Source organism: Artemia sp. Qi Xiang Cuo, chromosome 16 (assembly GCF_049724085.1).
Source record: "Artemia sp. Qi Xiang Cuo chromosome 16, ASM4972408v1, whole genome shotgun sequence".
NCBI classification, from domain to species: Eukaryota; Metazoa; Arthropoda; class Branchiopoda; order Anostraca; family Artemiidae; genus Artemia; species Artemia sp. Qi Xiang Cuo.
Window position 1 is genome coordinate 7,258,851 of NC_142809.1, and position 15,136 is coordinate 7,273,986.

The 15,136-nt window shown below is 36.1% G+C and overlaps 1 protein-coding gene across 1 annotated transcript in view; it reads right to left on the bottom strand.

Moving 5' to 3' along the window:
- Positions 1-15,136, bottom strand: part of LOC148942519 (NPC intracellular cholesterol transporter 1-like) — a 230,048-nt gene that overhangs the window by 43,835 nt on the left and 171,077 nt on the right. Inside the window, exon 14 of the mRNA XM_089102181.1 lies at positions 1,923-2,124. Within this exon, the coding sequence (XP_088958307.1) occupies positions 1,923-2,124 (202 nt within the window). The remainder of the gene's footprint in view (positions 1-1,922; positions 2,125-15,136) is intronic.

A 15,136-nucleotide genomic window follows, 5' to 3' on the forward strand; every position in this document is an offset into this window, starting at 1 on the left:
TAGAATTCTCCATATGACGCTTTATCGAAATGAATATTGATTAAAGGACAGATAGCACTCCTCCCACGTCAAGAGTGAGTTTATCGACAACCTTGAAAAAAAAAAAATATAGTGAATAAAGAAGAAGCTTTTAAAGTTCCGATCCGCTCCCCCCGAAATGTGAAAGTTTCAAAATACATGGCTACAGATGGGGAGCTATATTTGTTAAAAAATTGTAGGTGAAATCTCTGTCGTTTTATCGATGCGAATGCTGATTCAACGACAATAAATATTCTTCCAGGCAAATAGTGTGTTTACCGTTAACCATGAAAAATGAATTAAACAAAATGGCCAGAACAGCTGTGAATGCTCCTTCTCTATCCCAATCTATTCAGAACCCACCTCTTTACACCCTCCCAAGAAGCTTCCATTCCCCTTAAATCTTCCCTTACAAAATCCTCCCTCCCCATTCAGGGACGACCTGCTTTTCGTTTGGCCCTACGTGGTCGGCTGACAAGGACGATCTTTGGCAATCTGTCATGCTTCATCCATAGAACGTGTCCTAGCCATCTCAACATTTCTCCCATTATAGCCCTAGAAAGCCGGTTGTTAGTAGTAGCATAAGTGAACAAAAAGCTTTTGGGTTCAGATCCCCTCCCCCCCCCCAAAAAAAAGAAATTGAATATTTCAGTGTAAAGAGCTATGGACGAAGAGCTACCATATGTTTTTCAACAAGACCTGGGTGAAATTCTTCGTATGCACCGACCAAACGGCAATTAATATTCCTTCCACCCCAAGAAGGAATCTGCCATTGACCTTGAAACAGGAATTAAAATAATTTACAGGCTACTGCCTTAATGGCCTTTTGCCCTTCGTGGGGAGCAGTGCCCACACACACCAGTGCCTTCAAAGCTTGGTTGAGGCTATATGAGGTGGGGATGCTGAGACACTTTCAAAATGTATTTTATGATTTTATTTATTTTATCAATGGTATTTTTTAGGAAGTCTGTATTCTTTTTATTTGTTTTATTTTGTATTTCACTAGTGACAGCTGTTGCATATATAGCCAAAATATTTACTTAGGTTGTATTCATTCTGTTATTTACTGTCTTGGCAATTTTTATCGTTAGCTTCTTTTGTTTTATATTTTTGGTAATTTTTCATTAAAACGACCCAAACAGTTGAAATTCTGGACCAGCAGTTTTCCGAATATCTCGGAATATCAATGAGGCAGGTGAATCAAAGTTTCAGGAACGGATCTAAAACCCAAAGTAGTCAAGGGAAGATGACAACAAAAGGAATTTAGATAATAATAAAAAAAAAAAAAATAAAAAAAAAATTTAAAATAAACAACTCTAAATTGAAAACAAAAAACGAAAAAAAAAAGAAAAGCAAACAGGCACTTAAAAAGAAAGACAAAAAAAGAACAATCAAAAATAGATTCAAGACAAATCCTATCAATTTTATCTGACACAGCTATTCCTCAGCTTGCCGTTGACACATTCACCTATTCGAAACTATTCTTTCCATTGATAAAACTTTCATAACTTAGCTTTGTATAAATTCCCCATGGATTGGCTTCACAAAAATGTCGCGAGTATCCATATTTAGTACTTACCTCTTATGGAGCCAGTGTGGTCTTAGAAATCATCTACACTTACACAACCTAAGATCTTAGGCCTGTGCCTCCTGAGGTACCCAAAACATCAAGGAGGAGTCACCGAGTATCTACTAATATTACTGTCAACAACTCACTGCAGTACAAAGCCGCCTGAGGCCAACACAGCTACATACGCTTCTACTCCATCCCAACCTATACAAAGCCTCCCTCTTTACACCAAGTCCAAATTTCCCTTAAGACTTTTTAAGGGAAATTAAATCCAACTTCCTAAGGGTCCCTCATTAATTAATCATTAGTAGTCAATCAACTATTAATTACTCACCATTGCCGTAGTAACAGATCTAAATTGGCCAAGGGCAAACGCAATATAAGCAAACATAATGAAATAGCTGACAAGAATTGTCAGGATGTCTGATTGACTCTGTCTATCCAGTTCGTCTTCAATTGACCTCTCGGCAGCATAACCAACTTGCATATAACCTGGCTTGTCGTTTGCTGTCCAGTTGGCCATTAGCTCAAGAAATCTTAAAGAAAACGGTTGAATAAGGAAAATATTTCTACATTACGGAGCAGAGATTTAGGGACATTGAGTCCAGCTCGAATGTTTTCAGGAAACATTTATTGAAACTCTACTATTACTAGCTGCTGTCATATGCCTTCCACTCTTGGTATCTTGCAATTCTACAATTTTAGTTTTAAGTTTCTCTAAAACACTGCTGTTGATGTGTATAATTGCTTTTGTTACTTAATAAATAAATTATCAATCAATCAATCAACCATTTTATTAATACGAAGAAAAACTATTACAAACGTAAAGCAGTTACTAAGCCCAAGAAGCTTGGCTTGAGTGAAGCACTAGAACTTTAAATTTCTGTTTTTAGTAGGCTCTTTCCCAATATTTTACAATCCCTAGTTTAAAATTATCACCATCTGAAAAAAGTACAGTTGAAAAAAAAAGTTTAAAACAAGTTTATACAAGTGTTTTAATTGTACAGCTTTGAAAGCTTTCAATGTTTGAACTATTATCACGGTTCAGTATTTCAAGTGTTGTCATACTTCTGGGTTTTGAATGGCTTTTTAACTGAAAACTAACTAGAAAACAAAACCACTTTATACAAGCGTCTCAATGATATAAAATGAGAAGAAAAAAAAAACGGATACTGCAAGTCTCAATGATACCTTAATTTGGTAAAGGATTAAATCTTATAATTCAAGAATTTCAAATTGAAATCTTAAAAACATTGAAATAATAAAACGGCAATGTAGGGTAAATATTGGCAACTACAGGTAACTACTGCCAAAGACGTAATCCGTCTTTGGCACTGGACGGAACCAAATAATTAAAGCTTCCTGATCCATACGCAGTCAAGGTGGCCATTAGCTCAACAAATCTCAAAGAAAATGTTAAATATAGGTAAATATTGATTATCGAGTGCCTTCAGCAATTGGTGGAAGCAATTGATTACGAAATAAAATAGTAGACAAATCAAGCACGGTTTTATGGGACTTGATTCCGACAAAAAACAACTTTTTGATCAATGCGCTGTCCAGTAAGCCACTAGCTCAAGAAGCCATATTCATTCTCATAAATACAATGAGTTGTATTTATTTGTTGTTGTTTTTCCGTGTGTTTAGTTGTCGTTTTTTTTAGATTGTTTTAGTTTAAAAAAAGTTTTTCTTACTTAAAGTTTTTTATTACGTTGGCTATGGCTTCCCGACGTCGAGCCGAAATATTCGGAATTTTTCATTATTTAATGTTTTGTTGTTGTTTTATTTATACTAAACCATTGCTTTATCTAAATTAAACCCGTTTTTCTTTCTTAATTTTTCGTAGCTCAAGAAGTCTTAAAGAAAAGAACTCTCTTGGAGGACAAGTTTGTGAGACGCTGCCCCTCGATTTAAAATGGTCTGCCGGGGGGTTACTCCTGAAAATCCACCTGTTGATTCTTTAAAAGGGGGCTCAACACAATTCTAAGGAAAAAACCTAGGTAAACCTAGGCTGGTCTGTCACACATCAGACCCTAAATTTTTAGTGGCCTGGCCCCGGAAATTTTGTCAAAAAATTGCCTACCGGCCGTCTTCGACACCGGTGGGAAATCAATTATCAGGAAATAAGATAAAAGGCCAATAAAACACAGGTTTAAGGGACTTGATCGGATCATGGAAGCTTAGTCAGAGGCAACGCTATAGCGTTGCTTATAGTAAAGGCCATACGGCTCCAATCTTTTATTATCATTATTTATTTTCCCCAGAGGCACTTCATATGGAAGAGGTCGTCGTATGAACTTGAAAGGGGGGCTCATTCGATTGGAAATCGAGAGTTCTAGTGCCCTTTTTAAGGGTCAAAAGTGATTGGAGGGCAACTAGCCCCTTCCCCCCATGCCCTTTTTTCCCAGATGCATCCGATAAAAATTTTGAGATAGCCATTTTGTTAAAAATAATTCAATGATCACATAACAAAAACTCAGATGTCGACACAACCCCCAAGAGCCCGGAAGCAGGCGTTGTAATTTATGCCCTGGGGGGCATATATGGTTCTTATAGAAGGATTATTCGTATAAACCTGAGAGAGGGCTCATTTGACTGGAAATTGAAAGTTCTAGTTCACTTTTTAAGAGTAAAAAGAGATCGGAGGGTAGCCAGCCCCCCCCCACGCCCTTTTTTCCCAAATGCATCCGATAAGAATTTTGAGATGGCCATTTTGTTAAAAATAGTTCAAAGATCATATAACAAAAACTCCGGTGTCGACAGAACCCCCAGGGCCCAGGGGCAGGCGTTGTAAATTATTCCCTGGGGGCATATATGGTTATTATGGAAGGGATGCTCGTATAAACTTCAAAGAGGGCTCATTTGATTGTAAATTGAAAGTTCTAGTTCACTTTTTAAGAGTAAAAAGATATCGGAGGGCAACTAGTCCCCCCCCCTCCATGCTCTTTTTTCCTCAAACCCATCCAATAGGAACTTTGAGATAGCCATTTTTTTAAAAATAGTTCAAAGATCATTTAACGAAAACTCCGGGGTCGAAAAAGCCCCCCAGGACCCGAGGGCAGGCATTGTAAGTTATGTCCTGGGGGAATAAATGGTTCTTTTGGAAGGAATGCTCGTAAAAACTTCAGAAAGGGCTCATTTGATTTGAAATTGAAAGTTCTAGTTCAGTTCTTGAGAATCAAGAGATTGGAGGGCAACTAGCTCCCCCCACACCCTTTTTTCCCTGAATGCATTCCATAAACATTTTGAGATAGCCATTTTGTTAAAAAATTTTCAAAAGTCAGATAACAAAAACCCAGGTGTCGGCACAACCTCCCAGGGCTCGGGGGCAGGTGTTGTAAGTTATGCCCTAGGGCATATATGGTTCTCATGAAATGGATGCTTGTATAGACTTCACACAGGGCTCATTTGATTGGAAATTAAAAGTTCGAGTTCACTTTTCATGAGTCAACAGAGATCCGAGGGCAACTAGCCCCACGCCCTTTTTTCCCAAATGCATCCGTTAAAAAATTCAAGATAGCCATTTTGTTAAAAATAGTTCAATAATCACATAACAAAAACTCAGGTGTCGACACAACTCCCAAGGGCCCGGAAGCAGGCGTTGTAAGTTATGCCCTGGGGGCATATATAGTTATTATGAAAGGAATGCTTGTATAAACTTCAGAATGGGCCCATTTTATTGGAAACTGAAAGTTGGAAATCACTTTTTAAGACTGAAAAAAGATCAGAAGGTAACCAGCCCCCCCCACGTCCTTTTTTCCCGAATGTATCTGATAAAAATTTTGAGATTGACATTTTGTTAAAAATAGTTCAAAGATCATCTAACAAAAACTTCGGTGTCGACACAACCCCCCCCCAGGGTCCGGGGGAAGGCGTTGTAAATTATGCCCTGGGGGCATATATGGTTCTTATGGAAGGGATGCTTGTATAAACTCCAAAGAGGGCTCATTTAATTGGAAATTGAAAGTTCCAGTTCACTTTTTAAGAGTAACAAGAGACCGGAGGGGACCTAGTCCCCTCCCTCCACGCTCTTTTTACCTCGAACACATTCGATAAGAACTTTGAGATAGCCATTTTTTTGAAAATAGTACAACGACCATTTAACGAAAACTCCGGGGTCAAAAAAGCCCCCCAGGGCCTGAGAGCAGGCGTTGTGTTATGTCCTGGGGGAATAAAGTTCTTATGGAAGGGATGCTCGTAAAAACTTCAGAGAGGGCTCATTTGATTTGAAATTGAAAGTTCTAGTTCAGTTCTTAAGAGTCAAAAGAGATTGAAGGGCAACTAGGCCCCCCCTCCCCGCCCTTTTTCCCTAAATGCATCCCATAAACATTTTGAGATAGCCATTTTGTTAAAAATTATTCAAAAGTTAGATAGCAAAAACCCAGGTGTCGACACCCCCCTCCCCCCCAGGGCCCGGGGGAAGGCGTTGTAAGTTATGCCCTGGGGCCTATATGGTTCTTATGAAAGGGATGCTCGTATAAACTTCAGAGAGGGCTCATTTGATTAAAAATTGAAAGTTCGAGTTCACTTTTTAAGAGTCAAAAGAGATGCGAGGGCAACTAGCCCCACCCTCACGCCTTATTTTTCCAAACCTATCTGATGAAAATTTTTAGATAGACATTTTGTTTAAAATAGTTCACAGGTCGGATAAGAAAAACTCCGGTGTCAATACCACCCCCCCCCCCTCAGGCACGGGGGAAGATGTCCAAAGTTATGCCCTGAAGGCATGTATGGTTCTTATGTAAGGGATGCTCGTATAAACTTCATAGTGGGCTCATTTGATTGGAAATTAAAAGTTCTAGTTCACTTTTTAAGAGTCGAGAAATTGAAGGGCAACTAGCCTCCCCCCCCCCCCAAGCCCTTTCCCCCAAAACCCATACGCTACAAATTTTTAGATAGCGATTGTTAAAAAAATTAGATAACAAAAACTCTGGCGTCGATACAACCCCCAGGGCCCGGGGGGTAGGCATTGTAAGTGTTGTCCTGGGGGCGTATGTGGTTCTTATGAAAGGGATGCTCGTATGAACTTCAGGTAGGGTTCATTTGACTTGACGTTGAAAATTCTAGTTTCCTTTTTAAGAGTCAAAAGATATCATCGGGCCACTTGCCCCCCCCCCCCCCACACACACACCCTTTTTCCCCAAACCCATATGATAAAAATTTGAGATATCCATTTTGTTAAAAATAGTTCAAAGGTCAGATAAGAACAACTCCTGTGTCAACGCAACCCCCTAGGGCCCCGGCGCAGGCGTTGTAAGTAATGCTCTGGGGGCATATATGGTATTTATGGAAGGGATACTCGTATAAACTTAGGACAAGGCTTATTCAAATGGAAATTGAAAGTTCTCGTTCACTTTTTAAGAGTCAAAAGAGATCGGAGGGTAACTAGCCCCCCCCCCTCCATGCCCTATTTTCTTCAAACTCATCGGATAAGAACTTTGAGACAGCCATTTTTTCAGACTGATTCAAAGATCATATAACGAAAACTCAAGGTCAACACAATCCTTCCGGGCCCGGGGTAGGCGTTGTAAGTTATGCCCGGCGGGCATATATAGCTGTTACGGAAGGAATGCCCGCATAAACTTCAGAGAGGGCGAATTTGATTGGAAATTGAAAGTTCTAGTTTATTTTTTAAGAGTCAAAAGAGATCAGAGTGCAACTATCCCCCCAACGCCTCGTTTCCCCGAAATGCATCCGATAAAAATTTTGATATAGCCATTTTTTAAAAAACAGTTCAGAGGTCAGATAACAAAACTCCGGTGTCGACACAACCCCGAGGGCCCGGGGACAGGCGTTGTAAGTTATGTCCTGGGGTCGTATATAGTTCTTATGAAAGAGATGCTTGTATAAACTTCAGAGAGGGATCATTTGATTTGAAATTAAAAGTTCTAGTTCACTTTTTAAAAGTCAAAAGAGATCGGAGTGCAACTAGCCCCCCCCTCCGCACCTTTTTCTTTCCCAGACCCATCCGATAAAAATTTTGAGGCGGCCATTTTGTTAAAAATAGTTTCAAACATCGGATATTAAAACTCAAGTGTCGTCACAACCCCCCAGGGCCCGGGGACAGGCGTTGTAAGTTATGCCCTGGGTGCATATATGGTTCTTACAGAAGGAATGCTCGCATAAACTTTAGAGAGGACTCATTTGATTGAAAATGGAAAGTTCTATGTCACTTTTAAAGAGTCAAAAGAGATCGAAGGGCAATTAGACCCCCCCCCACGCCCTTTTCCCCCAAACCCATTCGATAAAAACTTTGAGATAGCCATTTTGTTAAAAAAGAAGTTCAAACATCAGCTAATAAAAACTCCGAGGTGGACACAAACCCATTTTTTTTACTTTGATATTGTCACTTTTATACTAGTTTTGATACTTTGATGAACATTTGATTTTGAAAAAAAAAAGTTTGATTTTGAAATAAGTTATTTTAGATACTTGAAACTTTTTGAAATCAAAAACGAGCAAAAATTAATTTAAATAAGCTTTCCGAAAAAGAAGTTTTTCAAAGAAAAGTAAAGGCCGTTTTAAGATTCATATAATCAGATACAAACACCTGTTAAAATTTAAACTCAAAACGACCAGAAATTTCTATTAAAGAATAAACAAACAGTAATTAAATAAACAATCATAGCAAAAAAACATACAACAAGTAATAATATAAATGAATAAATAAATCTTAAAGCGAGTTATTCTCAAATTGAATATGCAGATCAAGCTTGAAACGAACAAAAATCACTACAACCAATAGTTGGGGTATCGCCCCCTTCTGTCACTGTAAAAGTCTAAAACCCACGGTGTCATTGGCGCTATTGGGCTACAATGCTATCAAACGAAAATGTCAGAATAGCCTACTAATTTAAAACTATCTATTAAGGCTCTCAGTTGGCCGTATTGCCGTCCGGTGGGGCCTACATCCTCAAACATATTTTTAGTCCATGTAAGGTAAACGGTTACCATGGACAACTACCTTTCAGCTCTATTTGATTGAGTTGATTGATTGAGGCTTCATTAATTTCTCTAAATAAACTTACTGCTACTACGGATTAAACCCGATTACACAGATGTTAGGGACATCTATATTTGCCAAACAAGCGACATCTAAACACTTTTTGAGGTAAAAGAGAAATCCGTTGTGTTTTACCCTGCTATCCTTACCAAGACGAGACAAGTAAGCTAATTATTTACACCCATCACCGTTTGCTGACAGAATTAGAAATGAATTTTTAAATATTTCAAAAAGCTGTAACACAACTATTAAAAAAAGAGTTTCAAATGATGGTATAATTAGGGCAATGCAATGCTTTTCGAGTGACTCCAGCAACTTCGCCACATCTTGATTGATTGAGGCTTCATTAATTTCTCTAAATAAACTTACTGCTACTACGGATTAAACCCGATTACACAGATGTTAGGGACATCTATATTTGCCAAACAAGCGACATCTAAACACTTTTTGAGGTAAAAGAGAAATCCGTTGTGTTTTACCCTGCTATCCTTACCAAGACAAGACAAGTAAGCTAATTATTTACACCCATCACCGTTTGCTGACAGAATTAGAAATGAATTTTTAAATATTTCAAAAAGCTGTAACACAACTATTAAAAAAAGAGTTTCAAATGATGGTAGAATTAGGGCAATGCAATGCTTTTCGAGTGACTCCAGCAACTTCGCCACATCTGGAGATTTGAACTTGGGCAAACCCTGGACAACTCCAACTGTACTTCTGGATTAGAGGTCTTTAGGTACGCCATCGATAATGCGCTGAATGGTAAAATTACATACATTTATACATGATTTTATACAGTACGCTTAGATAGTACCTTTTCAGGCAAAAAAATCGATTCGTTGGATCTTTTGGCGATTGTCGTTGCAATTATCGCGCTGTCGTTGTCGCAAGAAGTTGCAATTGCAGTCACAGTCGCAAGTAGCCACAGTGGCCGTTGTAAAAGTCGCAATCTCAGTGACAAATCACCAGCATCCACTCCTCACGGTTGAATAAATCAGACCCTCGGCCCTTGCTAATAGATTTGGGCCATTGAAAGTTGCAAATTGTCATCGTGACATCAGCGTTTCGTTCTTTATTTATGTATTTTTTGTTTTCCCTTTTTTTGGGAACTGCTGTAGCCTATGTTGATTTTCATAGTTACGAAATTATTCTGCATAATTTACGTTTTATTAGTTCAGCTTATTTGTCAGTGCACACAAATTCAGTACACACAGAAATACGTTCTAATTTGCCTCTGTCAAGCCCTTTACACAGATCTTTAAGGTAACAATTTTGATTCCGTAGAATTGCACAAGGAATGAAAACAACATTAGCATGTCCTGGAGGATCAAAACAAAACAACATCAAAAGAGCATTAGGCTATATCTTTAGGCAGATTTGCGTGATCGAGAAAAAGCATTAAATAAAACAATATGATAGATTAAAACTCAGAAATAATTGAAAAAAAAAACAAGGAAAGAATTTAAAAAAGAAAAAGATAAAAGCACTCTCCTCTAGATGAAACCAAAGGCTTTTTAAACACTGTTTTTCTAAAGAAATACGTTTTTTTCGCTCCCTAATTATTTATTTTCTTAAAAATAATATTTTTGGCTCGCTTAAACCATCTTAGGTATACTCATACACGAAGAACACGATTTCCTAAGAATTTCTTTAAATCGTTTTAAAATCATGAAGTTTTTAGGGCTGTATGACATTTTTGTCAGTGTTGCCGCATTGAGCGGGTGAAGATAAATGATAAAAGTAATAGGTTAAACTTGAGAACGTTTTCTTCCGTAATCCAAACATCAGCAATCTATTGGTTGTAGACAATTACACCTTCATAAGCTGTTTGGTACCATTTGTTTTTTAGGTTATTTTTTGCTGATTTTACACCCATGTCTCTTTCCTTTAAATTTAGCAATCGTTACCATAAAAACATCGAGGTCTATTTCATTGAAAATTGAATTCCAGTTTTTCTTTTTTCCAGACAAATACAGTGTAACTCCCCACTTTACCAATTCAATGGATTTGATTTTCACTGTCCTTGTTACTTTAAAGCTAAGAGTCTGCCTGACGGATTAGCATACCTAAACATGGAGAAGATGGAATTTATGGTTCTCTGCCATCCGAAAATTTGCGTTCAACTTTTGTCACCCTAGATCTTGCAGAGAGCATGAGGTATACTGCTTTGTGATATAAGAAATGCATGGTCTTCTTCCTCTTCCTTTCGTTATCTTCTTCCTTCCTCTTCGTCGTTCTTCGTTCGTTCTTTCTTCGTACCATTCTTTCTTTCTCCGCACTTTTTTCACTCTATATCTTGCAGAGAGCATGAGGTATACTGCTTTGTGATATAAGAAATGTGTTGCATTCTTCCTCTTCTTTCTGTTATCTTTCCTTCCTCTTCTTCTTTCATCTTTCGTTAATCTCAAATTTTATTATTTTTCCTAACCCAAAAATTTTCATCATCAATAAAATATTCTCACGAGTCCTGGTGTGGCCATTCTCAAGTCCTGGCGTGGAGTGGGGTCTTTGTGAGCTCAGCCACCTGGGGTGTGAAGGCATCTAGCCTCTATCCACTTCAGTACACACAACCACAAATGTTCACGTCAAAATCTTGCTTTTGACGAGCTTGATATTAGGTTTTTTTTTTAAGAATATTTTTTAGATCTTAGAGAAAAATTTGGATTGGGGGGGGGGGGGAGAGAAAAAAAAAATCTATATTCGAATCATCTATGCGCGAAAATGGATAAACAATTTTACCAGAGATAAGAGGGGGACTTTCTCTTTGTGAATGAAAATTTGCAAAACTAGAGTTATGGCAAATCTACCCTGTTTTGTCTCACGACTGGGGGATTGAAGTGTAGCTGTAGTGGACAGTTTTATGAGATGGAGGAGAAGGTTGCAAGGTGATTTCATATTATGCGCTTATTTCGCTGCTTATTATTATTTCTATTTTTTAAGTTTTAAACCATTTTTCCCAGGACATTTTCTACTCGCCATATTTCATAGATACTTTCTTATTTATACGTCAATGATAAAAAGCTAAAACTGTCAACAACATCAACATACCAATTAGTTTACAGTAAACAAATCTTTCCAGCAAATTTATCATCCTTTACTAATCCAAAAAAGCCACAACGCCAAAGATAAGAGTTGCGAAACTTCCACATCAAACAAGCGTTTAAAAAAAATGTATCAATTCAGCCTTGACATTCAAGGTGATAAGAAATTCCTTTCAAACAAAAGTAAATATTAACAAATCAAAAGAAAATAAACAAGCTATCAATCAAAACTATATGAGTCACAAACTATTATTCTTTTCATGAGCATATTATTTATTTCAATTTGTTTAATCAACACGTCAATAAAATGAGATGATTTGTCTTATCATAAATTTTCTTGTTCAAATACCAAGGTCAGTGAAAATGAAATCTTATTTGTTGAGTAGGTTAAGTGAAAACTTTAGCAACCATATATATATATTGCGAACTAAATGTCTAATCACAAAGGCCAACATATGCAATCACAATGACTTTAGCAGTACCAGCCACTAAATTTAAAAAAATAAACACGAGCAAAAATTAGCAAAAAATAGGTAAAAATATATGGCACTAAACAGCTAAAGAAGCAGACCTTGATTTACCAATAGGCCCACTAGGCCCTAATATAGGAAAATGTTATACTCCCCTAAAAACTTTGAAACAACCAAAAGAACAGCTTGTGAAAATCACGTTTCTGGTATGAATGGAGTCAAAAATATTTTTATTTTGATATTCTTGGCGCTTCTAAATTATAAGTTTTTTAATGTGCTATTTATCTATAAGTTTTTTAAAGTTTATAAGTTTTTATAAATTATAAGTTTTTTTAAAATTATAAAGTTAAAAATTATAAGTTTTTTAATGTGCTATAATATAGTCAACGAACAGTTAGTTTCTGTTATACAGAATACAATGATACATAATAATAGAAATAATAGATAACAAAAGAACAAAAAATTTATTCCATTTAACGCATTTTCTATTAATTAATATTTTCTATTTAATGATAATATATAATATATTCTATGTAGTAAAATAATAAAATATATCTGGATGACAATAGAAAAGCTGATAAAAAATTAGTTTCAAACCAAAGTAAATATTAAAAATGTCAAAAAACAAATAACCTTTCAATCAAAGTTACTTTTATCTTATACAGTTACTCTTATCGCGAGAAAATTTGGAAAAGAGACGAAATAAATAGATCAGATAATCTTGATTTTATTTTTAAGTAAGAAAATAACGACGAATTTCTCCCCTTCCTTAGCAAAAAAAAACGACAGCCAAAAGCTTTAGTTTTGAAAAAGCTTGGTGATGAAATAGTATATAGTACGACTAGTATATGGTATTAGCATATAGTATAAGTATATAGTATCAATATATATTTATAAAAAGTACATAAGTTTTATCATTATACGTTTAATTACAAGAGCGTTAAGAGTTTTTATAAACCTTTTCTATCTGCTTATATATCTCAGAGTGAATTGTTTAATCTAATTGAATCATGGTTGCGGCGTCGAGGTTACCTAGTAAATAACGAACTTTCTAGCCCATAGTAACCGCAAATCTAAAATCACGTTTTGAAAAAAGCTGCCAGGTGAAGAAGAATCTTCATTTGAACCTGAATGAAGATAGTATATTTTGATTAATCTGAATGGTAAAAGTTTATTACTAAACAAAATTATTAAAATTTCGAAAATGTTTTATGAAAAAAGGAAAAAAAAAAAACAGAAAAGAATTTTCTTTTGAAACAAAAGTAAATACTAACAAGCCGAGATACATTAACGAACTGCCAATCAAAATTCTATGAATCACTTTCAAATAAAGGTAAACATTAAATGCGTCAAATGAAATAAAAAGAACTTCGATCGAAGTAGCTTGAGTCTTGGAAAATTAATCTTTTCTTGAAAATACGATGACATGACAAATGAAAACATATGAATATACAAATATGAAAGTATGACGAATTCGATAAGATCCGGAAAAAAAATCATAATATCGCTTTCACTCTCAATTTAAAAGGCAAGCCCCCTCCCTCCCCCCGAACAAAAAGAATGAAAAAAGGAAAGTAATAGTTTTTAGAATATTTTATATTATAGGTTTTAAATTCAAAGACATTAAAACCAGCAATAAAAGCATATACGTATACCCCTAAGGTCTCGAGGCTTCCCCTCCTATTCATAATATATTTCCACATTTTTTACATTCGTTTACTTTTCTTGAGTCTGTGACTTCCCCCTCCTCCCTCTCAGACCAAAATGAAATCCTTTAAAAGTGAGGGACTTTTACAAACTATTGCATATAATAAAAGGCTTTAATTTGATTCTTAGTCGAACTAAAAACGAAACGTATCGGTTTTTACGCAACAAAACAAAATAAAATCGAACGATTTTTAGAATTGCTCTAGAATAGTCAAAAAAGGAAAGAAAAATCCTTTATTATTATTTTTTTTTAATTAGAAGCAGAATAATAGGAAATACTCAAAAATATAAAAAGTATAAGAAATTTGCGATCTGGTGAAGTATTTCTTCACAAAATGTCATAATTGGAGGGTCTAGGTAAGAGTTATTCGAAAGATACCAGAACATTTATGTTTATAAAAATTCAAAATTTCACCTTTTAAAAATAGTTTTTAGATAAGTATGGCAGCAATGTTGCTATGTTAATGCTATATATTTGAAGTACCAATGGTCTTTCTACCCTATTAGCTCGTCGCCACACTTGCTTGCGAGTAGCCTTTGTATCAAATAATAGCCTGTAAGGGTTCGGCTTAAAAAGCATTATTATTAGCATTAATCAAAATTATTAGCAAAAAGAGGCAAGAAAAAAAAAAGAAGATACAGATTTTCACCAAATAAAGAGAGCTGAACCAGTAGGTCTAAAAGAGCAGTGAGCAAAAAAGATCCAAATTTGCAAAACAAAAGTAGGCCGAACCCTTACAGGTGGCCGAACCCTTACAGGCTATTACCTGATACAAAGGCTACTCGCAAGCAAGTGTGGCGACGAGCTAATAGGGTAGAAAGACCATTGGTACTTCAAATATATAGCATTAACATAGCAACATTGCTGCCATACTTATCTTACCTACCCAATAACGAGTGTAAGCTATAGATGGCGTTCGAAAGATTTGCTAGTTGGGGACTTGAGATTCCGTTAGGGTAATCTTGTGCATCCAAAATTTAATGACGCAATTTTCATCAGAATAAGGTTAATTTTGAGGGGTGTTTTCTCCCTTTTCCTGAAACCATGCTAACTAGCTAATACTAATTACTTTCGACTGACATCTTTAAACAGAAATCTTTTATATAATTTGATATCGTCATATAATTGAGGTTCTTCAGATCTATCTATTGTTGCCACAATTCTGTTTTCCAGAGTTTCGGTGACTATTAGCTTGGGTCACTATTTACTTACAGTTCGTTACCAAGAACGGTTTGATTGACACATATTTGCAGAAAAACAGACCAAGAAATCCCTATGATCACCCAACATTGATCGGTAAATTCGGATTATGGAAAAAGAAGAAGG